Source organism: Opisthocomus hoazin, unplaced genomic scaffold, assembly GCF_030867145.1.
Source record: "Opisthocomus hoazin isolate bOpiHoa1 unplaced genomic scaffold, bOpiHoa1.hap1 HAP1_SCAFFOLD_284, whole genome shotgun sequence".
Classification (NCBI taxonomy): Eukaryota; Metazoa; Chordata; class Aves; order Opisthocomiformes; family Opisthocomidae; genus Opisthocomus; species Opisthocomus hoazin.
In genome coordinates, this window is record NW_027448927.1 from 1 (window position 1) to 27,478 (window position 27,478).

The following is a 27,478-nucleotide window of genomic DNA, read 5'->3' on the forward strand; positions in this document are numbered from 1 at the left end:
TCATTTTTAGGGGAGGGATGGGCGGGGTAGCCGCCCTATCTCCCCGAGTTTGCGGGGTTTTTTGGTTTGTTTGATTTTTTTGTTTTTAATTTCCCCCCCTTTTGGGACTTTCAGTGACTTCTGTCAAAAGCGTTTCCTCCTCACCCTTTAGCGCCAGAATTCGACCCATTATCCCCCCCTTCCCATCTCTCCCCTAGATAGGAGCGATGCTGGAGCCCGGCTTCCCCCCCCCTCCCCCCGCAGAATTAACCCCCGAGCCCCCGAGCTTTATCTGGCGGCTGGTGGCGAGCTTGGGGCTAATTGCTCCAACAATGGGCTCCATTAACGCCGAGTTGTCACTGGAAACCCTGCTGGGGGCTGCTGGGGGGGGGGGGCGGTGCGTGAGGTGAGGGATCTGCGGCCACAGCCTGGGGACAGGACGGTCAAGGCCAGCGCTCCTCGCAAAACCCTCGGGGATCACAGATTAGTCCGAGGAGAGGGGAAAAATGATGGGTTTCGCTCTTTTTTTTTTCCCCTTCTCTATTTTTTTTCTTAGAGGGGGAAGAGTTTTTGCTTTCCCTACTGCGGTTTCCCGCCGGCTGGGAAGGGATAGACAAATCCCGGCTGTGAGACCGGGATGAAAATGCAGAGAAAGGCTGAGAAAACTTGATTTGAAAGCGGGTGTCCTCCTCCCGAAATTGGGGCTGGGGCTGCGGGGGAAGGCGGCGCGCAGGGTCCCGCCGTGCCACCCCCTGTCCGTCCCCCGTCGGAGCTCTTCCCACCTTCTTCCCACCTGACACTGATGAGACTTGGTATAGCCGTTGATTATTTTATTTTAGTTTATTATATTTATTTTATTTTATTTTATTTTATTTTATTTTATTTTATTTTAATTTTAATTATTTTATTTTATTTTATATTTTTATTAATTTATTTTATTATTTTATTTTATTTGGTTTTATTTTATTTAATTTTCTTTTATTTCATTTTATTTTTGTTTACTTCACATTGTATTTTTCGCCAAACGTTCCGTGCCCCCAAACAGCTGAAGCAAAGCGATTTCAGGAGCCTTGCACTACCCCGGGACAGGGGGAAAGGCGCTTTTTTCTTGATGGCTTCGCAGTTTTGTGACCTCTAGACGGAAATTCCCCTCCCGTGATCCCAGGGCTGTAGGTCCCAGGGCTGTAACTGCGAGAGGGGGAGTTGGAATCTCAGCTCACCTGCCCAAAGATCCCAGCGCGGCACTAAGATATCCTCCCCCCCTCCCAAGACGTTAAAAGAGATTTCTTTTTTTAAGTGACTTTTCCAGGAGCTGGAGAGCAGCCTCCCCCGCAGGGTCCACTTAGAGTCTGGGGAAATTAGGGGAGCGGGGATAAAGGGGCAAAAAGGGGGGAGACACCTCGGCATCGCGTCCGTAAAACGCATTAAAGCTGGGGGGGGGGGGGTGTAGGGTGGTGTGGGGGAGAAGTTCGTTCTGCTGCCTGCAAATAAACGCGCTGCAAATGATGCGCCCCTCTTTACTGTCCCCCTCCTCTCGGAGAAATACCCCCTCCCCAAGGAGGAGGGGTGGGCAAAGGACACCCCCCCTCCCCGGTGCTGGGGGCACCCCGCCGCCCCCCCCACCCCTCCGAGAGGAGAGGGAGTCGGAGGGGCATCCCGGCCAGGAAAAATCAGGAAAAAATCAGGAAAAATCGAGCTGTTTCCCCCCCCCTTTTCACCCTCAGCGCACCCCAAAATCTGGGGTAGGGAAGGGAGGGGGTACCCTGCTAAATAAACAAGCTGCAGGCAAAGCGGTTTCTGCCGAGTTTGGGGGGGGGGGGAGAGGAAACACGAGCTTTCCCGGAGGAGTTAAAGCCCCCGGGATCGGGATGGTCATGAGCATCCCGCCCCCGGGACTCCCCCTCACTCTCCCCGTCCTCCTAATGGGCTGCGGGGTGCAGTGCCCGGCCCCCCCCGGCTCTCAGCCCCGGCCAGGCTGGGCAGCGAGGGGCAGCGCCGAGCCCCGGGGGGGGGGGGGCGGACAGGGCCTGGCACCCCCACCCCGGCTTGTCCCGTATGTGTGTCCCCCCCCCAGTGCTCCCAGCCGGGCACGTTGTCCCCGCTCCCCCAGTCTGGGCTGTGCCGACCCCAACGCACGGCTGGTTCCCCGGCGTTCATACTTGCCCCAAACCGTATATATATGTATGTATACATAAAATACATATATATATTTTAAATAAAATAAATATATGTATGCGCGTCCCCACCGAGAAACACGCAAGCTCGGCGGTACTTCTCTGTCCCCACGCCCCACGGCGGGTGGCCGACACCGGGGGCTTAAAACCGGGGCTGAAAATGGGCGCAAGGACGCGGAGCAGCCGTCGGCGGGAGCGGGGACCGGCCGCAGAGGCTTTGCCGGCTGCGGGTCGAGCCCAGCCCCGGACACCGCCCCGGCGGGGGCAACGGCGACGGCTGCGGAGCCCCGGTTTTTCATTAGACCCCCCCCCCGGTATAAAAGCTCCGGAGAGGCAGACGCTCTCCCCGCCAGCGTGCGGGGAGACAGCGCGCACGGGCACCCTGTGAGTGACTTATTCTAGTTCTTTTTTTTTCTCCTTCCCCCTTCCCCATTTCTCCTCTTTCTCTTCTCTTCTCTTTATCTTCTCTTTCTCTGTCTATTCTCTTTCTCTTCTCTCTTTTTTCCTCCTTTTTCTCTCTTCTCTCTTTTTTCCTCCTTTTTTCTCTCTTCTCTCTTTTTTCCTCCTTTCTTTCTTCTCTTCCTTCCTTTTTTCCTCCTTGTTTTCTTTCTCCTTTCCTTTTTTCCTCTTTTTTCTTTTCTCCTTTCCTATTTCCTCTTCTTTCTTTTCGTCTTTCTTTTCGTCTTTCGTCTTTCTTTTCTTCTTTGTTTTCGTCTTTCTTCTTTCTTTTCGTCTTTCTTTTCTTTCTTCTTTCTTTTCGTCTTTCTCTTCTTCTTTCTTCTTTCTTTTCGTCTTTCTTTTCTTTCTTCTTTCTTTTCGTCTTTCTCTTCCTCTTTCTTCTTTCTTTTCGTCTTTCTCTTCTTCTTTCTTCTTTCTTTTCGTCTTTCTTTTACTTTCTACCTGTCTTTCCTTTCTCTCTGCGTCTTTTGTCATTCTCTCTCTCTTTTCGCTCCCCCGTCTTTCCCTCCTCCTTTTTCTTTCTCCCTTTTCTCTCTTTTCCCTCTCTCTTTTTCCCTCTTCCCTTTCTCCCTCTGTCTCTCTTTTCTCTGTTCCTCTCCCATTCTTCCTTTCCCCTCCCTCCCCCCCTTGCCTGTCCCTCGGTGCCGGGGTTGTCCCTTGGCCGGTGCCCCGGGGGGAAGCCCGGGGCCGTGCCGCGCCGTTGCGCTCCGGGCCGTGCTGGGCCAGCCCAGGTCGCTCGGGGCCGGGCCGTGCCGCGGTGCCGGCGGGGCCGCTAGGGGATGCCCTGGCTCAACGCAGCGGCCGGGCCGGCCGGCGGAGGAGCGGGCGCGCAGCCAATCAGCTCCTCCCGGGGCCGGCGCCCCAGTTCCTGCTCGCCCCCCATTGGCTGCGGCGGGCGCGGCGGCGGCCCCCGGCGGGCGGCGGGAGGCGCTGCGGGCGCTGAGCTCGGCGGGGCCGGGGGGGGTGCGTCCCGCAGCCCCTCCTCGGGCCGGGACCCCTGCTTCTCCCCTGCCCCGAGCAGCCTCCCCGTCTCTGTTCGCGCACCACTGCAATCTCCAGCGGAACTGGGAAGGGGAGAAAAAACAACCACCCCAAACCCGTACTTTTTCCAAACGCGGCCGTTTCTCTGCGCTTATCTCCTTAAAATCCGGAAAATGAATTCCTTTATAGGACGGAGAGGCTCAAAAAGCGCCCGTGTGGGTTTATTTCAGGTGGCCAGCGCGCTCCCCCCCCCCCCGGAGGTCCCGCACCTGCCTGCTCATCGCCGGCTCCGCTCCCGGGGGGCTCCGGGTCCCTCTGGCATCCCCCGGGGGTGTCGGGAGGAGAAACCACCCGCTCCCCCCCCGAGGCGCGATCTCCCAGAGCGGCCACTCGCAGAGTTTCACGGCCGACGGAAAAGTTATTCTCCCTCCTTAAAAAGGGAGAATTAAAAAAATAAAATAAAAATAGGGGGGAAAACAAGTAAAAGAAGTTGGTAGCAGGGGGGTTCCCGCGGGGGCGGCCGGTGCGCCCGTCGGTCCCCTCCTCAGGCGGGGACAGGCTCCGCCTCCCCCGGGCTTATGACACTGGAACCTCCTTAAGTTGCGTCTCGCCACAGCTGTCTGTAAGCACTGAGCCGGCTGGCGCCATCCTGCTCCTTTCAGAAAGAATGCCTTCCCTGTAGAAAAAAAAAAAAGAAAGAAAAGAAAAAAAAAAGGAAGAGAGCGAGGGAGGAAAAAAATCAGGAAAAAAAAATAATAGGGCGAGCGAGCGAGCACAATCCGATCCGATCAAGCACTTTCAGCTTCATCCCTCCCGGGTCACATACTGCTTCTCCAACAGGTTTGTGCGGAATTTCTTTAGCAACTTGCCGCTTTTAAAAAATTATTTTTTCCTTTCTCCCCCCCTCCTTTTCCCCTGGCTCCTTCCCTTCACCCTCACTCTCTTCTCCATCGCTTTACCCACCCCCCCCTCAATTTCCCCCCCCCCCCTTTCTCTTCTCCCCCTCTCTCCCCCCCTCTCTCGGTTGCACAATAATTAATGAGCAATCAAAGTGACTCTCGGCTGCAGAGCAGCGAATGGCACAAGTTCTCACCGGCTTAAGCCGCTGGAGCTTCTCAGGTGCAAAAGCAGCAAATAAACAAATAAACAAACAGCCGCGACGACAAAAAAAAAGAAAAAAAAAAAAAAAGCAAGAGTTAAGAGCAGAGGCGGCAGGAGCGCGGTGAGAGCTGCCGGGCTGCGCTCCGAGCCGGGAGAGGAGAGAGCGAAAGAGAAAGAGGAGCTGGGGAGAGGTGGGTCCAGGGCAGAGCGGGCTCTTCCCAGGGATGGCTGCCGAGCGATGGGATGGGTTTACTCCTGCCTAAAAAGTCAGGTGCTAAAGTTCAGAACTTCTCAAGCGCGTTTCCTCTCTCTGCCTCTCCCTCTCTCTCTCTCTCTCTCTGCTCCTTCCCTTTCCTCTTTCTCGTTACAGGTGATCAAAGAAGAGAAACATCTGCAAAACAGCGGAAGACACCGAGGGGATCTCACTTTGCAGAGATTTTTTTCCCCCCTGAGTTTATTTGTTTTCCCTTTTTTTCTTTTTTTTTTTAATTATTTTTTCCTTTTTTTCCCCCTCTCTTTTTTTTTTTTTTTTTTTCCTGGAATCAATCGTTTATTACCATAACCCCCCACCCCCCTCCACTTTAAACCAAACCTAACCAGCAACACCCCCAAACTCGCAGAGCACTTTCCCCCCCCCCCTCCCCGCATAACTCCAGCACCGTCTCCCCCTCCCATCTCAAGCCCTCCGCGCCTTGCTGAGGAGGAGGAGGAAGAGCAGCGGCGGAGCAGCGAGCGCGGAAGATGGAGGTCTCCACGGACCAGCCGCGGTGGGTGAGCCACCACCACCCGGCCGTGCTCAATGGGCAGCACCCGGACTCGCACCACCCCACGCTTGGCCATACCTACATGGACCCCACGCAGTATCCTCTCGCCGAGGAAGTGGATGTACTTTTTAACATCGACGGACAAGGCAACCCCCGTCCCCCCCTACTACGGCAACTCCGTCAGAGCCACCGTGCAGAGATACCCCGCGGCCCACCACGGTGAGTGTCCCCGGCGAGACCCCGGCTCCCGCGCCGGCTCCGCGCTGCCCCGGGCCCCGCTCCGCTCCTGCCGTCGGGCAGACCCCGGCTCCGCTCCTTGCCGGCAGGGAAATCGCGCCACGGGTGGATTTTGGGGCTGGCTTGTTGGAAATCGGTCAGAATCCAGGAATCCTTCTTTTCTTTCCTTGCTTTCTTTCTTATATTTTCTCTTTCTCTTCTCTCTTTCTCTCTCTCTCTCTCTTTCTCTCTCTCTCTTTCCTTCTCTCTCTCTTTTTCTCTTTCCTTCTCTCTCTTTTTCTCTTTCCTTCTCTCTCTTTTTCTCTTTCCTTCTCTTTCCTTCTCTCTCTTTCTCTCTCTTCTCTCTCTCTTTCTCTCTCTCTTCTCTCCTCTTTCTCTCTCTTTCTCTCTCTTTCTCTCTCTTTCTCTCTCTCTTTCTCTCTCTCTCTTCTCTCTCTTTCTCTCTTTTTCTCTCTTTTTCTCTCTTTCTCTCTCTCTCTCTCTCTCTCTCTCTCGCTTTCTCTCTCTCTTTCTCTCGCTTTCTCGCTCTCTTTCTCTTTCTCTCGCTTTCTCTCTCTTTTTTCTTCTTTTCCTTTCTTTCTGTCACTCTTTCTGTCACTCTGTCACTCTCTTTCGTTCTCTCTTTCTTTCTGTCACTCTTTCTCTCTTTCTCTTGCTCTCTTTCTCTCCTCTCTTATCTCCCTCCCTTCTCTCCACTCTCTCCCTTTTCCCCTCTCTCTTGCTCTCCTTCTTTCTCTTTCTTTCCCTTTCATCTTTCTCTTGTTTTCCTCCTCTTCCCCCCTCTCTTTCACTTCAGCGTGTCCCCCCCTCTTTAGTTAGGTTAACAGTTAGGGTTTTCATACAGTGTTTAGTTTTTGCACGATTAAGCTGCTCTGGAGAAGAAAAGCAAACTGGAGAGCAGGGGTGTGAAAATGACCCTGCTGTCCTCACGCTTGGGCTATTTCATTCGCTCTTGGTGAGCTTGTTAGGCTTGGGTCGAAAGTTTCTGCACATGCACCCAGGGCCGCACTGCAGCCTGTGCTGAAAACAAGCAACAAAAAACCCCCAGTCCTTTGGTGTAATTAGGTGTCAAACCTGGTGTGTTTTCCTGTGGGTCCTGCAGGAAGGTAGCGATCCAGAATGTGAATTTTGTTCCTGGGTCACAGCTTTTAGAGAGGAGGTGAAATACCTGGGCCGATGGGGCCCAGGTCCGCAGAGAGATGAGTGCTTTGGTGCCATCTTTTTATGAAGAATCGAAGAGATCCTGTGTTTATAGCAGGACTTTAACCTGTATGGTTAAAAAATAGGGAAAAGAGAAACATAAAAAAAGGAGGGAAAAAAGCAGATGCTGCTTTGTGCAGCCAGAGAGTGACCTCTGTCATGGCGAAACCTGAAAGCCCGAGGTTTGCAGGGGAAATCGCCCCAAAATGAAGGAGAAGAAATTGGGATGAGCGAGTGGAGATGGAGCCGAGCCGGGTGCAGGGGGCTGCTCCCAGCCCTCAGCTACTTGTTGAGTGCGAGCCTGCATTAGGCTCCGCTCAGTAACTGCATTGTTCTGCTATTAGTCCCTTTAAAACAATTATTTCTAAGGATCAGCAGCCTTTGTCCTTTCTTTTTTCTTTCCTTTTCACTTCTTTTTTCCAACATATCAGCAGAAAGTGGAAATGCGGTCTCTCTGATCTAGCTTGAATATTATTTACTATGCTACTTCCTGGAGAAGATAATGAATCTTGACCCTTTCTGTTCGTAACCCACCTTCCCTTCCTTTCGAGCAGTTACTTTCAATATTGTTCACAAATGTCTGCTACGGTGAAAACTAGCTTGGAGATTTTCTAGAGGCACACAAGCTCCCATGCAAACGCACGCGTCCACACTGCCCCAGCTCTGTAGCTATCTGTGGCTCTGTAGATCTGTGTTTGCATCTCTCCTGTATATTTAGCAGTCTCTACACACATATCACAATACCTACAGAGGTTAAGGCTCTCTAGATGTCAATGCGTTTGCAGGGCTTTATTAGCAGGCATGAACTTGCTCTCCTCCAGGTGAATAACTGTGTTTTTCAGCTTACGGAGATACGTTCAAGTTGCTGTGGATTGGGGTAGGTTTGATTCTTGGGAGATAGATATATATATATTTTTTTTTAACAAAGGCAGCGATTAATTTAAAATATTAGGTACCATCCCTTAAAAGCATTTATAACCAAATTAAAAAATGTTTCACTGAGTAAATCTGATGGAGTGTTTTTTTTTTTTTTTTGCACAGTCCAGGTCTGTATTTTAAAACACAAGCGAAGGGTCTCTTGTCATAGGAAGGGGATGGAGAATTTCTTTTAAGACAGTTGGTACTCTCTGCGTGTGTCATAACGCCACGAAAAAGCCGTCTAACATTTATGTGCAGCCTTCTGGAAGAAAAAAGGACAAGCCAGGCGTTTTGCAAAGTTTAGCAGCTCTATTGGAAAAGTCCTTCTCACGTCTGTGGGCATCTTCTGGTCTTCTTCGTTTGGCCAGAATATTCCCACGATTTGTAGCCCACGGCTGCGTTCGGGAAATTTTTTTCCAGCTAATTAAAAAAAAAAAAAAAGATTTCTGCAGTCTGGACTTGGCAATTTCACGCAGGATCTTCGCTTCAAAGTCCGCGTGGGATTGTCTGGAAGAGGGACAGAGTGAAGTGGGGCTCGCCAAAATTCCGTGTCCCAGGGCTGGCATCCCTGCTCGGGGGGGTCCCGGCCCGGAGACCCCGTCCTGAGCAGGCTCGGGGCAGCCACCTGGGGCTATCGCGACTATCAAATTTTAATTTTTACAGGGGAGAAGGGGTTTGCATCAGATGTAATTTTGCTTGCTCCCCCCCCCCCCACCTCATGCTGAGCCCTTTGGGAAGGCGGGAAGGGGGAACACAGCCCGGCACCCCCCCGGGGGAGTTTGCCGGGGTGGCAAAGGGAGTGTAACGGGGGTTTCGCTGTGCTTTCTCCGAGCAGGGAGCCAGGTGTGCCGCCCCCCGCTGCTGCACGGCTCGCTGCCCTGGCTGGACGGGAGCAAGGCTCTGAGCAGCCACCACAGCGCTTCCCCCTGGAACCTCAGCCCTTTCTCCAAGACATCCATCCATCACAGCTCACCGGGACCCCTTTCCGTCTACCCACCCGCCTCCTCTTCCACTTTATCCGCCGGTCACTCCAGCCCGCACCTTTTCACCTTCCCACCGACCCCTCCTAAAGATGTGTCCCCGGATCCGTCCATCTCCACCCCCGGCTCCACCGGCTCCACCCGGCAGGACGAGAAGGAATGCATCAAATACCAGGTGTCCCTGGCCGACACCATGAAGCTGGAGTCCTCTCACTCTCGGAGCAGCATGGCCTCTTTAGGAGGAGCCACCTCCTCCGCTCACCACCCCATCACTACCTACCCACCGTATGTCCCAGAATATGGCTCTGGACTTTTCCCCCCCAGTAGCCTCTTAGGAGGATCGCCGACGGGGTTCGGGTGTAAATCGCGACCGAAAGCACGGTCAAGCACAGGTAGGGCTTTTGGCTTCTTCACCTTCCCCCCCTTCTTCGGGAGAGGAAAAAACGGGGGGGAAAGCGGGAGGGAGGCGAAAGGGGAGAGGCTGCTCCCCGCTCTCCTCACGCAGAGGGATGCACGCAACCATCCGGGGGATGAAGCCCCCCCGGGGTGGGGGGCACGACTTCACCCTCCCCACAGGTTGCCCTTCGGAGTTTTATAGCCAGTTTCCCCTTGTCCATCCCGGGCTGGGGGTACAGCCCCAGGCTCGCCGGCCCGACAGCCCGAACCTCGCCTCGCTGCCCCGGGGGGCGATGCAGCACCCCCCCCCCCCCCCCCCCCCCCCAGCCCCCAGCGCCCAGCGCCCAGGGTGCTCTCAGCTGGGGCTCCGGGGGAGGAAGCGAAACCGAGGGAACCGCAGCATTAGTGTTATCTCTCTGTATTTTAATAATGGTACTAAATCCCTGCCAACTTCCCCCGCCTGCCCTCCGCCTCGCTCTTCCCAGGGCCTCTTCCCATTCCCGGAGACCCGGGGAGGGTTTTCCCTGGGGGTGGGGAAGAATTCGCCCACGTAGCCCCCAGCCCCATCCAGCTCCATCCCAGGGTCTTTCATCTCCCCCAAAGCAAAACCCCAAAAGCATCCTCCTGGGGGGTGGGGGGGAGCTCGGGGTGTCCCCTCCGCGGAGGGGCACGTGGGGCTGCGCGGTTGCGGGCTTGGATGTTTGTGTGAGCTGAGGGGTGCGCGGTCCTGTGCGTGTGCGCAGAGGAAAGGGCCATTAGTCAAAACTCTTTTTTTTTTCTTTTTTTTTTCTATTTTTTTTTTCTATTTTTTTTTTTTTTTCCGAGGAGGCTGCTGCAGGGTTGCCTGGCATGAATGAGATCAGTTTTCAGGGTTTTTCCAGGGTGACATTTACTCTGTCTGTCTGAGCAGGGACTGTCTCTATTTAGCTGATATGTTTGAGCTAATCCAATTATTTTCAGACTGCTGCACGCGACAGTTGCATTGTTTATCCAGCGCCAGGAACTTTAATAGAGTCCGGATGCGGTTAGAGTGACAAAAAAACCCAGACCTGTATGTTTTGTACATGAAAGCAGGAGAGAGAGAGAGAGAGATACGGAGTGAAACAAAAGAGAGGGACAGAGACTCCAACAGCCCCGGAGCGGCTGCCCCGTTTAACCGGAGAGGAACAAAACCACCCGGGTATTAGCGGGAGCGGCTCCCCGCCTGGCCCCGGGACGGACCGGGTGCTGTGTCGGGGTAGGGACCGGTTTGTCCTCGTCCCCCCCGGTGCAAACCGGGAGATACTGCGCTCCCCCGGCAGCCCCGACCCCCGCCGAGGCGCAGCTCCCGCCGGGGCACCGGCTGGGCGCTATTTTCAAACCGTCTTCCCCCCACCTCCCCGCCCTCCCCCGCCTCTTGTTTTCCTTTTGCCACTTTCTGTTACTTTACCTTCTAGAGAGACATCTGCGGTTCGTGATAAACCAACCCCAGGAGCAACACCTTTTTTTTTTTTCTTTTCTTTTTAATTTAAAAAGTTGATTTTTAGCAAGGTGGGAAGCTCGTAGACAAGGGGGTTTAGTGCTGGAGGAAAAGGAGGGAGGGGGTGTTTTTGCAGGATGAAAGAGGGAGAAACGACTGCAAATGCCCTTTTTAAATTTTTTTTTGGGGGGAGTGGTGAGAAGAGAGGGGTTTAGTGCAAAGGCTCTGGAAAAACGGTTGCCGTTTGTGGTTAGGGCGCGGATGCCTCTTGCTCGAACGCAGCGCGGGCTGGGGCAGTGGGGAGCCGGCTCTCTGCTGAGTAGCTCTGCTCTGGCCGGCTGAGGTCTTCTGCTCTCAGATGAGGGCTAGGAGTGTCATTAGGTGTGAGAAAAAAAACCAAAACAACCACCCAAGAAACCAAGCACCCAAGGAAAAAAAACACTTCAAACCTCTGAAAGTAGCTGGGAGGCATGCCCGCATCCCCCCCTGTTCCCTCATCTGAGCTGGGAGCTGCTGGGCTGTGGGAGATTCCCCCCCAGTAGCTGGGGAGAGGATAGAGCGCTGCCAAAAATGAGAAGAAGAAGGAGGGAAAGACCTTCATCAGGGCTCAGGCAGGCTCGGGGCTGTTTGGGATCCCAGATATCAGGGATGTACTGTCAGGCTGCAGATGCGGTGGGGAAGCCGGAGGGGTTTTCGCAAATTGGGTGGTGGAAGCTTCATTGCAAATTAATCGATAGCAGATATTGGTGGAGTGGTTGTGTGTCGGCTGGGGTTGGAGAGGTGTTTTGGTTGCTTATTTGTGATTATTTTGGGAGTCCTTGCTGTGATTTGACCTGAGGCCAAAGGAAGAGCCCCCCCCCCCCAGGCTCATGCAACCCGCTTGCAGCTGGGAGTGACCCCAGGGCCACATCAGACAGGGAGGTATGGACATAGATTTGGTATCCGTCCTTCTCGGGGGACTGGGAGGCTTCTGCAAAGCCTGCCGAGGTTTGCCTGGTCTGTATGGCAACATGGGGTCTGGAAGGCTGCAGGAGCCCACAGTCCAGAGATGAGGGGTAATTGTCAGGCACCCCCCCGCAAAGGAAGGACCAGCGAGAGGAATGAGATCCTCTCTGGGAAGCCCCTCGGGCCACCATGGGGTTGTCGTTGTCACCATCCATCTTCCCTCCTGCTGGGACACAGGCCTGATGCTGCCTGCGGGGTGGTGCTGGGGAAGGGACAGGATTAGACCCCCACTAGACTCTCCCCAGCCTGTGCTGGGGCTGTCACTCCCCCATGGCCTTGGACCCTTCCCTGGACACCCTGAGCTTGGAGAAGACAGGCAGGGTCTGACGTGGCTGGGTCTCTCGGGGGGGTTGGTTTTGTTTTTGGGGGGGCTTACCCCAGCCCCTTTCCCACCACTTTCCCTAAGTGAACTATGTGCTCTCTTGTTTCCAGAAGGCAGGGAGTGTGTAAATTGTGGGGCTACCTCAACCCCTCTGTGGAGAAGAGACGGCACCGGGCACTATTTGTGTAACGCCTGCGGACTGTATCACAAAATGAATGGGCAGAACCGGCCCCTGATCAAACCCAAGAGAAGGCTGGTGAGTCTCCTTCGTTTTTATTCTTTCTTTTCCTTCCTCTGTAAGTTTTGCTTCTTGTCCGCAGCCTGGGATGGAGAGGGGAAGCTCAGCCAGCTCTGAAATCTGGTCCCACTGCGTCAGAGGGCTGGGAGGAGGGGACGCTCGGAGAGATGCTTGTAGCTGCTGTGGGCCTCAGTTGTCTGGTCCTCTTGCAAACTGCAGAACAGGTTGAAAAAATCAAGATCTAGGGCATCTTGCAAAGCAGAACTGAGTTTCCTCCCAGGTTGCAATGGAGCAGATGCCTCTGCACAGCGCTCCTGGATAGTGACCCAAGGACAGTGGCTCTTTCCAGGGGCTAAGGGCAGAGTGATCATTTCCTAGTGACCAAAGAGATTCTCAGGAGAACAGGATTTCTCCTGGGCTCTGCATGCTGTGGTCCTCCCCTTCCCAAGCGTGTCTCCATCCCCCTTTGGCTGGAGGTGTTGTGGAGGGGGGACCCGAGCTGGGTACTGGTCACTGTAGCTGGTGACACTGGGCCACCGGTTGGACCTTGGTTCTGCAAAGCTCTTGGCTGATGGTCCTGGTGCGGCTTGAACCTGGTGTGATCATTTTTACCTGAGCCGTCTGTGTCTCAGATTGTGTCATTTCCCTCTGAGTGGATGTGAGCGAGGACACAAGGTAGAGGATGGCAAAGCCCAGTGAGTGTGCAAAGCCGAGCGTGTGCCCGGGGCCACAGAAGTTGGAAGGAGAAGAAATGTGCGGGTAAATATTTGATATGTTACAAGCCTCATGACTGTACTATGTACAGGCAAAATGTTACAGCTTCCCCAGCGATCTGTTCTTGAGTTTCCCTGGAAGCCACAAAAAGGTCTGGAAGCTGTGGGCATGGCTAATAAATGTGTTGAAGCATATTTGGCAAATAATCAGGCAAACCACAAGGGGAAAAAATATATCAAGCAGGGGAAAAAAATATGTTCCCTGCTTGGGAAGTTATTGAACGTTTCGGATCGAGGCATGTTTGGTTTCGTTGAGATTAAAGAAGTGGACGGGCTCCTGGGGGCTGCTCAAAATGTGGAGGGAAAGCGGCTCTCGCCTCTCCACGGAGTTTCTGAGCTGACGGATGGATCTGGCCGGTTGCGTGGGGCTTGTGGCTGGCGTGGCCGGATCCTGCAGGCATGTTCCCATTCCTCGGTCCGGCAACTCTCAGGCATGGATTTGGCTTCCTGACCTGATAGATGCCCACAAAATCGCACCGGTGTTATTCCCACCGGCGCTCGGAAGCGTTTGCAGGATACGGCCCCAGGAGGGGTTACGCTGTGAGGGGCAGCCGCATCGGCTCCATCTGGCCCTGTGGGTTTTGGGGAAGATGCGGGTTTGCTTCTCTAACCCCAAACTTCCCGCGAGCGAAACCTCTCTGTACCTTCCTATGTGGGCTTTTTCTTTTTCTGCGTAGGAAAATTTTGGTCTCCCTCATCTTTCATAGCCTTGTTAGAAAAAAGGAAAAGCTTTCTAGGGAGGGAAGTGCGGGCTGGGATTTTTAATTTTTTTGAGCAGCTTTCTTGTTCTCTTCTCCTCCCCCCCCCGGCCCTTCTGTCTTAAACACACACCTCCTTTTCTTTCTTGTTTTTTTTTTTTTTTCCCCCCCCTCATTCTGTCTTTATGTGTAAAGCTAACTTCCTAGGAAAAAGCTGCCGGATATCTGAGCCCTGGAGATAACTCCTGAACAACAGCTCTGTTTCCCCAGCCCAAACACACAGGAGCTTGAGTGTATCCAAACAAGCAGAGGGGGAGGCAGAATAGGAAAGCGGCTGCAAAAGGGGGGAGAGCTTTCAAAAAGTGTCTGATGGAACCACGAAAGAATGTCCCGAGTCACCCTTGGCCCGGCACATGTAAAATGCACTATATAAATAAATACATAGTAAAGAGTCATTCTTGGGGAAAAAAAAAAAGAAGAGAAAGAAAGAAAAGAAGAGAGAACTTGTCTTGCATAATCACTCCAATCTTGGGCGTTTTAGTTATAGTTTAAGTTACAAAATGCTCCTGTTCTTTGAAGACGGCCTTTGCTAAATGGGAAATTTTGGGTTTTTTTCTATATTTTTTTCCCTACCACTGCCTGGGGAAAAAAAAAATAGAGAAACTTTTCTAATGCTGTTTACATTTGTATTTATTTCCCTTGCTAACCTCCTCCGAAAAATAAATCAGAAGCCACCAAAGCTGGGCCCACGTTTGCATTTTGTGTGCATGGATGTAGACACGTGCGTGTCTGTGGCTTGACTTGGTCTTCTCTGGCTCATGAAGGCGAGCAGGCTGGGGAAGACAATGTGCATATGGAAGCTCAGGGTGGGGATCCAGCGCGTGCTCCTCTCCCTCTGCCACAGGTTTCCTGTGTGACCCTGGGCTGGTTTTGTAGGCTCTGATCTCAGGCATGCTGAAACTAATGAAAGGACTCTGATGGGTTGGAGAGAGAAGGCAAATAAATCCTTAGATGCTGAGAACCCAGCCCAAGCCTTATTAAGTTAAATGGGCGTCTTTGTAAAGGCTTCATTTAGGGGAGACGGACGGAGCCTTGCTGCTCGAGGGGGCTCAGATAGGTCTATTTTGGAAGATCTGGAGATGTTGGCAGGAGGATCTGGAACAGGCAGATGGTACCATGCCTCCACTCTGCTTAAAAGGTCTACAGCCCTCTTGGAGACCATTCCCGTCCCTGTCGAAGCCAGTGGCAGCCCCGTCACTGCAGTTGCTGAGATAAAGCCTTTTTTTTGCTTGCTTTCCTTTTCTTCCTTTCCCATGCCCACGTGGATGGAGAGCTCTCCTTTTCCTTGTCCAGCAGTGCTGGTTTTGAAAGGATTACAGCCACTTTCTTAGAAGGCACGTGCAGTCTTATTTTAGGAAGCTGATGTTTGCAGCTTTCTGGATACCCCATGTAAAAAGTGCCCCTTAGTTAAGCATCTTTGTCAGTGCTTGGTTCCTCCTGCACCATCCTCAGTTCCACCTTCTCATCACTGCCAGAGCTTCTGAAGTTGTGCCCTCGCTCAAGCGCAACTGGGCCATAGGGTCTGGTCCTACTGATGATATGGGGCACCCTATTAGTCATCCCGTTACTTACATGGCTGGGCTTGGGTTGGTGATTAGCGTCAGTGGATGCCATTGCTGGGAGCTTTTACAATAGTGATATTATTCATTGTTTCCTGCCCACTGCCGGTGTCTCCGGTGTAAGTTGGTACAGCGTAAAATGCATAGTCTGGGACCGAAAGAGCACAGAGTTTAAAATATTCAGCTAACAACGCTGAATTTTTGTAGGGGGAGCACAGCAGATGGAAAAGGTTTCAGAGAAGATGGTGAATGTTGTGATTTATTCGTTTATTTAATGTCAGAGTTTGTTTGGAGGTAACAAGGTGGTGACCAGGCGTGTCTTTGAAACGCATTTGCCATAAGAGAAATTACCGCGAGCGCCATGTAGAAACCCCAAATATCTTCAAAGGGGATGTTTCCCCTGTGTGGGCTGAGTCAAATATCACTGGTTTTTAGAAATTTCCTTAGGCTTGATTTTTGGGTCTGATAAGGGCAAAGCTGCCACCGAGAGACTCCAACCAGCCTCTGAGCCACCCGTGCCAGCCGGTGGGAGCCCGGGGGGGCAAAGACCTGTAGGCTCACCCCCCTCTTCTCGATGAGAGCCTGGCTCTGCAAGCTGTTGTGTCTGTGCTGTCTTTGAAGAACGTGCATTAATCTGGCGATTTTGATAGGAAATAAATGTGGGGCCGTGGCATGGTTTGGAGGAGGACAGGACAAAGGTTTGTGCGCGCACATGTGTTTGTGGCTCTGTTGCTTGTGGTGGGATGTTTCGGATTCTCCTGCCAGTGTTGGGTTTTTTGCAACCAAAGACCTGTGTGCCGTTCCCAGCTCCTGTTTGTCATAAGGGTGGAGAAGTCAGTGAGAGGCCTCCTCGGGCTTGAGATTGGCTTGTTTCCGCGTGGTTTACGGTCAGGCAAAACGGAACTGTCCCCATGGGCAGCTGGTGAGAGCCCCTTGCTGTCAGATCAGGTGCTCTGTGATGCTTCCTAATGCTCATGGGCATCATATTATTTATATTTTAGACAGTCCTTTTTGTCTAATTAAAAAAAAAATCCTACTCTATCTAAAACAAAACCAACCCGTCCTCTCTCCTCCTACGCCGCATTCAATTATGATTAAAATTGCAACATGACCTAACAAGAGTTGGTATTAACGCTAGCGCTGTGCCAGTGTCCATGTTTGCATTTTGGGTTTGTTGTAAGGCATCCAAAGATGCGGTATTTTTTTTTTTTCAAATGTTGGATGTGCCACAGTGTGTGGCTGTGTGGGGTGAGGGGTAAATTTGAAACAGTAAGAGCACAAAAGAGAGCATTAAAGGCTCAGTTCTGCAAGGTGCCGAGCATTGCTATGATCTGGCAAATCGCTTAAGCACATGTTTTAACTTTAAGCACATGAGCAGTCCCATTGAAAGCAACGCATCGGGATGAAATCAGAGCTCTGGGACTGTGTCATATTGATGAAGAGGAGATAGGAACGGGATCTAAAGGTCTTTTTTTAGGAACTGTAGGCACTTGCACACACGCAAACATGCGTATGTGTTCACATAGAAGTCTGTAAACTCCTTCTCCTGCTTCAGTGGCGGAAGGACAATTTGTTTGCAAAAGTCACAGTTTTTAAATGATGAGCGTGAATTCATTCATGTGAAAGAGGAGTGACTTTGCTAAACCTGGCTTTGTTAAATCATTATCACAGCCAACAAAAAAGTTTCTTTATATACCTTGACATGTAGACCTTTTTTCTTGTGCCTTCCCCTTTATGAAATGGTAAATTCTTCTTTCAGGCTCATTACCAATCCTTAAATAAACATGAAGGTTTAGGCTGCAAAAGGGTGTAATTAAAAAGTTGGGATTCTTGCTCTTTGCCACGGTGTTATTTCCGATCTGGTGCCCGTACCCTTTGAAGCTGAGCTGAATTTACGGGACTGGGCTGTGCTTGCGGTCGGACCCAGCGAGCAGCTGCCCACCAAGCCCAGCGCGGGTCTCACCTGGCGCTCGCTGGAGCCGGCGTGACTCATGCCGTTGACTCCGGCAATTGTTGGTTCAGGCCCTGACTGCAGAATTAGACCCCTGGGGGGTCTGAGAGAATTAAGATGGAAAGACATGTCGGCATTTAAATAATATTTTCCCCTCTGGAATGGGCTGTGCCAGCGCTGCTAATTTTGATGAGTTCTATCAGAGGTTTAGCACTCACTTTTAGGATGCCCTTTGGCACCTGATTCAGTTCATATATAATTTGGGATTAAAGTACCTCGGGGAATTTTTTCAGAATTATTATTTGTTCTCACAAGCCAGTTTCTGGAGGCCTCTGCCGATGTGCGTCAGTCTTGCAGGGCTGATGTGTTCTTTCTCAGCAATTTTGCTGATAGGATCTTTTTTTTTTTTTTTTTTGTTTTAACATGGGTGCTTTTCTTTCCCTCTCCTTCTCTTCCCCTGTCTCTCCCCCTCCTTCCCGCAGTCCGCAGCCAGGAGAGCGGGCACGTCCTGCGCGAACTGTCAGACCACCACTACCACCCTGTGGAGGAGAAATGCCAACGGCGATCCCGTGTGTAACGCCTGCGGGCTCTACTACAAGCTGCACAATGTAAGTGTGACTGTAACTCTCAACAGCGGGGCCTCGGTTTCCGTGCTCGATGATCCAAACTCTGCTTTGACTTAAGGATTCCCAGTCTTGGGTGGTGCGGAGACCTTCTTTATCGCTTTGGGGACATTGGGGTTTGAAACGATGAGTCAGCATCCTCTTAAACGTAGCCAAACTGACTTGGGGAGGTAAAAGACAGGGCTGTCCATGGGTAATGTTAGAGCTTTCTCATGCCTGAGCCAAGAAAGGAGGAGTGGATCAACACAGAGAGACATTATCCGCTGCTGATTGGGCTCAGTGCGTTGGAAAAGACAACACGCTGTCCTGCAAGCCGATACCCCTTCTACGCATAGCTTGGTTGCTCCAGCAAATACAAACCCTGGAAAAAAAAGCAAAATGTGCCAGCAACTGTTTAGATCTTTCATGGGTTTGTGGCTGTCTTTGTGCTGTCCCTCCACCCATCCTCAAAGATGATTTACTTAGGTCTTGTGTTTGCCCTGGTTGACGCAAGCGATTCCCAAACCAAAAAGGACTTGATTTAGTTAGTGGGTTGCAGAGTCTGATCAACCTGTGAAGTGAATTTTAAAGCATCTGTCATGGAAGGGAAGGAAAAATGAAATGAAATGGCTGGCAGATTTAATCTAATATCTCCATGCAAAGCCAGCTTGCAGGAACCAGGGATATGTGCCCCAGGGAAAGAGCTAAAGGGATCTGAAAAGTCTTCTACTGAATAATACTGCTAATAAGAGTCTTAAGGCTACTCCTGTTACTCTCATTTCACATGTGACATTAGAATAATTATTATGTCAGAAGAGGGAAAAGACTTTCAATTTCTCTGCTTTGATATCACTTATTTTATTTTCTAGTGGTCGTTTGCTTTGGATTTGGCTTAGAAATCTTGGGCTATGTTTTGTCCTCATGTCCACCCACGCAAACACATCAAAGATGGATCGGATTTCGTGGGGCACCCAACCCTTGCGGTGTCTCAGTCCCTTCCATTTGTTATTTCAAGCTCTTTGGTTTCTTGGGATGAGTAAACAAGTTTGGATTAGGTAGAAAAAAATCCACCAAAAACAACCAGGCTAATTTTTCACCTGTTCTGTGAGAGGCATCTCTCTTGGAAAAAAGGAAAATGTGTTTACCCTTTAGTGGGCAGGCGTCTCAGCACTTTTTGAGTCCTATGTAGCAAGAAAAGCTTGTCACCAAACTCTCAGTGTGATCACTGCAAACAAAGGTGTTGGGCTCAGAGTGAAAGCTCTCAGAATGTCACAAGAAAATATTCTGTTTGCTATTTCCATAGCAAGAAGGGAACAAGGTCAGCCAGCTTCACTGGAGGAGTCTATGCTTGTGCTGTGTTTTCTTTTTGGCCTTGTAGCCACCAATGTTAGGACTTCAATCACGTAGCTTGGGACACCTATAGGGAGATCTATATCTGAGCTGCTCCCCCTGTGCCCCAGGGGTAATTTCTTCTTTTTGAAGAAAATAAGACTTCTCTGAGGTGCCATTGGTTGGACCTGAAGGAGATGCCTGTGTTTGGATGAGATGACTTGTGCCCTGGAAGACGTTGTATTTTTTCCCCATGACTACAAAAGGTGGCAGGATGATGCGTTCAGATGTGCCTACCTGAATTGTAGATGTCTGTCTGGAGAAATCCCCCCTAAGGTGTTTAGAATGGTGCCCGGGTGCCGAGGTTCTGCAGAAATGGGCCTGAAAAAGCACGTCCTTTTCTTTTTCACGCTAACGTTGTGAACCTAGTTGGCCTGAATTGACCCCTAGATCCACTGTTTAGGGAAACTCCGATCCAGCTGTGAGATCTGTGACATGGGGTAGGCCTTGAGCACATTGGAACCATTTTCATATTCATTAAAAACACCGACAGCTGCTTAAAAGCTCAGCACAGCTACTTACCAAAGTCAAGTAGTATCTTGCCTTATGAGCAACTCCATTAACGGGACCTGCTTAAATAAAACCCCTAGAGGACTGAGATACTGTGTGCAGCACTAGAACTAGGCAAGGATACTAAAGTCTGGCTACGAGTGGGTAGATCCGTTTTTTTTTACTTTTTTAAGATGATGCTTAGTTATGACTGCAACAGGTAACATCACAGCAGACAGTCCTTGAGCCACCCTCAGCTTTCAAGGTCCACGATGGCAGAGCATTGGGGCATTATTTTGCATTCCAAATGGCTTTTGAGGCTGTGACTGCGAAGGCCACATTAAGCTTCAGAAACCAAATACAAGTGACCTTTTTGCGACCAGTAGTAAGGTGGGGGTAGCGTCGTGGAGATGCCTTCTCTTTCTGGCTGCTGGGAGGCAGGACCTAGGGAGCTGTGCTAACTGCCTGGTGAACGGCACCAGCATCATCCTTTAATTGACTCAAGGCAGGGAGGAAATCTGATGGTTGCATGAGGACAAGGTCCCTTGGCTGGTGGAAATTGGTCTGGTCTGTTAAAGCGCAAGACCCGTTTATGTAGGCTGTGGTCCTCCCTTTGTGCATCTTTGCATTGGTTCTCCATCAAGAGAGATGTCAGAAATAGAGAGGCTTATCCTAGCATGTCCCTCCTACACAGCTGGGTTTTTCTGCACAAACGCTGTGTCAATGCCACTGGAAGGTCTTCAGCTGCTCGGAAGAGACCTTCACCTTGTTTCAGGCTAGGTTGTAGCAAAGAACTGGCTGCTTTTTTACCCCCTCCCCACATTTTGTCTTTTCTTTGGATTTAAGAGTTTTTTCTTGGACCCACAGATCATTGTGGTATTTTAATGGATCAATCTGAAGAAGAAACTTACCCAGTTTTTAAGTCCACACCGGGAATGATTGCAGCGAAAAGGCTATTTTTTTTCATGGTACTATTTTATTCATGGGGCTGTATCAGTTTGTTTTACTGTTGATTCCCACAGCTTAAGCAAACCCATTTGTCAGTAGGATATAAGCAATAATCATAACAGTCTTGGGGTGCATTTAATGAAGCTGTTGGCATTTCTCGAACTGACTTCAACAAGAGCTGGCTCCATTAACACCAGTATTAACAATGACTAATATTTCACATTGATACAGCGCCTTTCATCCTGTGGCATCCCAGAGTGCTTTCTAAGATACAGCCAGCCAGAAAGATTAACCCAACATTGTAATGACTATGTCTGAAGGATAAATCCGCTTCAGTGACAGGACCTTATTGAGGTCAATGGCAAAATCCCATTGTCTTCAGTCAGAGCGAGATCTGACCTATAATGTTTAAGACTATCCCCTGGATTTGATCTGTTGAATGTGAGGTTCTTGTCCTTGTTATTTTAGTCTGTCTTAGAAGTGGGATGAGCCTTCACTCACTTCAGGGATGGGTAGGAGTGTACCTTGCTGGAGGTGCCCAGAGAAATGAGTGAGTTGTCATTGGTTTTGGTAAAAGTCCTCAGAAAATGTCCCTGTTTCACAACATCCTACAGCAGGGCTATGCATCCCAAGAGCAGAGCAATCAGTATTTTGCGTATGATAAAACAAAGAGCATAATTCCTGCCTATAATTAATTTGCTCCATCTGAAATTAATGAATTTCATATACATGTGTTGGGCTGGTTTAATTTTAATTTAGCATGTGCTTGTCATTTTTATCACAATGAATTTTCATGCAAGAACGTCTTCCCTCCGGCTCTTTTGTTTCTCTACCCCAGAAACAGAAATGGGTCCATGGCTTTGAAGTTTTGGGGATCGCTTCAGCTCTGCTGTGCCTGGCCTTTGAAGTCACTGGAAAGATTTTCCAGCATGCTGCTGTGGCTGTGCTGGTCTCACTTCTCCTGACTTTTATCTGAGTACTTATCTGTTTGGCACTTGGGTCTAGTACCTGCTAGGAGGGTCAGACCACATACACTGGGATGATGTGTCCAGCTAACAGCTTGGATGGCATCTTTGACCCCAGTTGTGGGGCTGGACATGGCTTTGTCACCATCCTGAGCAGAACTGGTATTCCCATCCTGAAGTTTCACATCAAGTCATGGCCTGGGCCAATCTGTTCTTAGTGACTGAGTGAAATGCGATAGGTATTGCTTTGAGAAAATGGTCATTATCCTGCAGGATGTGACACCAAGCTACACAGGGTCAGGACCTCGTGCTTGCTCCAAGAGCCAGCACAGTCCTGGTCCCAGCATGAGACTGATGTTGCTTTGCCATTGCCAGCTCCTGAGCTTACAACTTTGCTGCTTCACCTGGAATTCAATTCTGGCTGCCCCCGAGCCTTGGTGTCATGATGCAAATCCTTGTTAGGAGCTGGTGAGCCTGGGGCTCGTCTGTGCCTTCCCAGATCTGAGCTGGATTCATCAGGGACTGAGACTTCCAGGCCTCCTCTAACATTGCTGCCTGGTGGGGCTCACTTGGGGCTTCCTCCTGGCTTTGAATGTAGGCAACATGTCCCCTCTGGCTGACTTAAAACAGGTCAGGCAATGCTTTCCCATCCCAGCCACCCAACTGGAGCAAAGGACCTTCCTTGTGTGTGCATCCCCGTTCCCTCGGCAAGGACAGGACACCAGGGAGATGGGCGATGTTGTATTTAAAGTCCATGACATTTGAGGTTTTTGCTTGTTGCTGCCTGAGAGCTGCTGTCGGACTACACACAGACAGACTGCTCCTTCCTACCTTTAGGAAGCAGGGCTGCTCCTTCAGGTTCCCTTTATCCAGGGATAGAGGAATCAGCCTTTCATTCACCTGTTTTTAGGATGAGGTAAAGTTTCCCATCACTTCTGGTGTGGGGGGCCTGGAGTCACTAATTCAGAGAGGGATGATGAACTTTGGGATGCCTAAACTGGACCAGATGAACCTGGTCCTTCTTCTCCCCATGCCTCCATCCTTGTGTGTAACAGGGAGCTATTGTATCCCTGCCTCCTTGTGGAGAGAAATTTGTGAACGATTCCCACGCTGTGGGGAAAGGCACCAGCCAGTGACTGATGAGCAAGAAGTGAAATATTGCTGTGATCTGGAAAAAGGGAGTGCTTTGTCATTTGCACTGATTAAAGATCTTGTGGATGAGGATCTGCCCAGCAACCTTGGAGGAACCTCTTTTCATTGCCCTTCCCTGGGGTTGAGATAGTAGTTCCTGGTGGATAGCGGGATCCATTTTTTCCCCTGTTCTCCCTTTTGCAGACTATCCATCAGCACTGCCATGTGCTCACATTTATTATGGAGAGTGGTGTTCAGCCCTGTGGGATTTGCTGGGCTCTCCTACCTTCTGCTATGGGTGAAATTCTGCAGAGGAACCAATGCAAGACCTCTATAACTCCCCACATAGACTCCCAAGTCCAGATCTTTAAGGATGTGTGTGGATCTTGGATGCATAAATCCCTTCCCAAGTGTGGTCTCTCGGGCTTTCACGGCACCTGTGCTAATGCATGTTGTGATGCTGGCTCTCTACGCAGCAGTGAGAGTTTCTTACAGGAGGTCCAGCAGACCTCTTCCTACCATTTCGCAACCCTGGCGGGTGTACGATTGGTCATTGCAGCTGCTTCTATCCATGCAGAAGAATATAATGCTTACATTTCCTATAGATACATCTGCATGCAAGTAGAAAATGCTCTGCCGGGCAGCGCAGATACCTGTTTCGACACCCCCAAGAAAACCTGGAAGCCTTTAAAAATAAAATAAAATCTGCTAAAGTAAACCTGAAAAGATGGTCAGACCAAAATCTTTTGAAAGGAGAAAAAGAAAACAAATACCTGTTCCTTCTGTGAAGAGTTTGCCCAGCTCCTTAATGCCGCTGTGAAAGTTTGAGATCCCTCGTAGCACTGAAATCCCAGCAGGTCTTGCCGCTAATGGTTTTAGATCAGTCAGGAAGCCTCGGGGTGAGACAGTGTCTGCAGGGAATATTTCAAGCTAATAATAATTGGTTTAGTTCCTAAACATGGTGCAATTACCTAATGTGCAGATAGCTGAAATTTTTCAGCCTCTATGAGTTATTCAGGTATGTTTTGCTCCCGTGAGGCTCTGCCAGCAATTTTCTGTCTTTTTACTTTCAGGAATTTTAACTGAACTTGGAATTTCCTGGTGGGATCTGAATTTTGGGATGAGGGGGGAGAGGTTGTGTTGCCGTGGCACATGTGGTGTGCAAGGGGAGGAGGGGGGCTGCTGGCTGTCAAGCTGGTCTTGGGCACATCTCTGGAACTGCTCAGACAGTCATCATCCCTTGGTGATTCGGGGACAAGGGATGGAAGCACAAAAAAAATAATTGATTTTTGTTTAGATTAACAGACCCCTGACCATGAAGAAAGAAGGAATCCAGACCAGAAACCGAAAAATGTCTAGCAAATCCAAAAAGTGCAAAAAGGTCCATGACAACCTTGAAGACTTTCCCAAGAGCAGCTCCTTTAACCCTGCTGCCCTCTCCAGACACATGTCCTCCATCAGCCACATTTCACCTTTCAGTCACTCCAGCCACATGCTGACCACACCGACACCAATGCATCCTCCATCCAGCCTCTCCTTCGGACCTCACCACCCTTCCAGTATGGTCACTGCCATGGGTTAGCAAGAGACTCCCCTGCTGAATGCTTACGGTCTCAAAATGAGATTTACTTTATATACTTGCATTTTTGCAGGCATGTGGTTATGGGTCTGACGTCCCGAATCAAATGGGAGGGGGAAAAAAGAATTAAAAAAATAAAAATGTTATCTGAAGGCGTAAGAGAGAAAAAAATTAAAAAATCCAGAAAAAAACTACAAAAAGCACAAAAAAGGAAAAAAAAGAAAAAAAAAAGAGAAAAAAGTTAAAAAAAGTTTTAAAAAAGTGATGTTTGCCACTTTTTAAAGGAACTCACTATGGCGTCTATGTATTCTTACCCACTGAATCTGGATACCATTTGTGAATAAGCCATTCAGAACTTGCATTCCCTATTGGACACGATCTCTAGTGCTGTGAAAAAAATAATAAAATAAAATAAAAAACGCTGAACATTGCATATAACTTATATTGTAAGAAATACTGTACATTTGAGGAAGACTTTATTGCAACGGGAGAGCTGTAAAGAAAAAGGCATGAAGGACTCCGAGAGATTTTTTTTTTAAAGGCAAAGAAAATAAAAAAGAGGACGGGAGGACAATTTAAAAACCAGAAAAACAAACAATGCAGACCAAGAGGAAATGCGGTCTTACGAACAAATGGACCAACTGCCAGTCATGTCTTCTCCTTTTATTTTATTTTTGTTTTGGTTTTTTTTGGTTGTTTTTTTTTTTTTTTTTTCCGGTTTCTTTTTCCTTTCTGGGGAGGGGGCTGGCTAGAACGGTTTTGATGATGCATTAACTAACTGACTAATTAAATAAATAACTAAATAAATAAAACCTGTAGGGAGATCATTCATTTCGGGCCACGGGCCTTCTACCTAGGAAGTACCAATGGTGTCAGGCAACCAGTGTTAACATGCGGACATTGCCAACAAGGGGTTTTCAGATAGCCATTCTCCAGGTCTATGCGCATTGTGAACAAGTTCCTGTAATTGTTGTTTGTATGTATAATTCAACGCACCAAAATAAGAAAGATGTAGATTTATTTCATCCTATTATACAGACTGAATGGTTGTACAAATTTATTTACTGCTAGTGATAAGACCTGCTTTTTTTGTTTTGTTTTCATATTTTTTCCTCCTTTTTTTTTGGAGAATAAACTAGATTAAATTCTGTTGACTTAAAAGTGTTTTGTGCTTGAGGGTGGGAAAGGGAATATGTTTCTTTCTTTATTATTTTTTTTTCTTTTTTAGTTTGTTTTGATGGTGTTTATTATGTAGTTATGACGGGTATGGGAATGTGTGTCTCTGCGCTTCTGCTGACAGCCAATGCAGTGTTTGCAGTGGCTTGATAAAAAAAAAAACAACACAGAACAAAGGAAAAAAATCCCTGAAAAATAAATGGACTGCATGTTAGTGTAACCCCACTGTCCGGTGTGTGCTCCCTGTCCCTCGAACCGCAGCCCAGCTGCTGCCTCTGCTTGCTGTCGGGCTCCCGTATGGGATGGGTCCCTTGTGGTCTCAGTCAGCCATGGCCACCATGGTGGAAAACTGCATTGAAGACAATTTGGGACTGGGATAAATGCAAACGTGTGGCAGGGTCCTTCTCATCTTGGCTACTTTTGGGCAGTACTAGGAAAGACCCCGAGACTTTGGACAGGAGCTCTGCCCTGTTGGGTACTCACTGAGATCATTCGATGGTCTACAGATGAGATCTTGATGAGAGATCGGGGTGGACCAAACCTTGTCCCTTTGCTTGGAGCAATGAGCAGAACCTGCTACAGAAGGCTGGATTTAATGGTAGACAGAGGGCAATTCCCCAAAATTCAAAGGCTGAAGGCCAGCCCCCTCCTGTAAGAGATTTCTTTCAAATGATGCCATCTATATTAATATTATTATTATTGATAGTAAAGTTTGATTCTTATAGTTAGATTTCTGATGGTTTAATCCTTAGGAGTAGGTCTTCCTTTTAGTCTTCGGTATTTACTCTTCCAGTTTCTTTACACCATCTTAAGGGTTGGGCATTACTCTCCAAATGAAGGGTTAAACTTCTTATCTCCTCGCTCCATTTGTTGGAGGTTTAAGCATGGGGTGATAACACAGAGGTTGCCAAGGCTGTGAGAAAATGTTTAAAAAACCCCAAACAAAAAAACAACCCACAAACTTAAAAACCTCAACAGACATGACCTGCAAATGAATTATTATTTATTTTATGCGGCATGAAATAACTGAGTTCTTTCACCCACAAGTATTCTGAATTTCAGTGCCAGGTGGATGGAACAAAATCGCCATTCCTGTCAGATGCTATTTTGAACCTGCTTTCTCTGGGATGATAACTGGAGAAGGTAACAGTGGCATGGTCTAATCTTCTTCTGCAGAGTGGCTCACATGAGTAAGGAAGTTTCGCATAAGAAAGACCACTTCAAAAACTTGCAAGATGATTATAGAGGTTAGATAGTCAGTTGATTTGGGAATGGGGGAGGAGGTGAAGAGGACTGACCTTTATTTGGATTTTTTGCCCCCTGTTTCAAAATGAACCAAGTTAAACTATGTCTACCACAAAGGAGGATTTAGCAGATGTAGGCGGAACAGGCACTAATTGTTTTGTAATGTTGTACATTCTTTCTTTTTTACTCTGTTGACAAAAATGTGTAAAAAAAGTCAGAACAAATGGCACACATTTAAAATCTTATGTTAATCACCTTTCTGCTTTCTCAATGAATATTTTAAGCATAAAGACTAAATGTCAAAATAAAACAGAGTAAAGATTTACAGAGATACAAATGGAGATCTTGTTGGCTCCTAATTAATCATCTGTGAACTATAAAGCTATTTTCAATTAAACTGACAAATCAAAGGAAATAATCATCTTTGCTGATTTTAAGCTTGAGAGATTATTATTTTGTAATTTGTGATGCTACAACCTTTCCCTCCTTTTACTCATCAACAGATTGCAGTTGGGCTAAGATAGTGATTCCAGGACCTCAGCAATGGAGAAAATGACAGGAGGATTCGCACGGCAGAATTCTGCACTCACGTATTATTGTGTTTGAACCTTTCCGTTTGCTTTAGAGGGAACTGGCTCCTGAATTTCTCACTCCAACTTCTTTTTCTAAAACCTGGAAACATCTTCTTCTTGCAGTTTCT

General features: G+C 49.1%; 1 protein-coding gene across 1 annotated transcript; it reads left to right on the forward strand.

Moving 5' to 3' along the window:
* The first annotated feature begins 5,386 nt into the window (after positions 1-5,386).
* Positions 5,387-24,556, forward strand: LOC104337658 (GATA-binding factor 3). The gene is given in 6 exon segments (XM_075412178.1): positions 5,387-5,609; positions 5,611-5,677; positions 8,649-9,185; positions 12,086-12,231; positions 17,737-17,862; positions 24,076-24,556. Coding segments are annotated over 6 exon segments (1,335 nt in total). The 5' UTR covers positions 5,387-5,435; the 3' UTR covers positions 24,361-24,556.
* Positions 24,557-27,478: the final 2,922 nt, after the last annotated feature.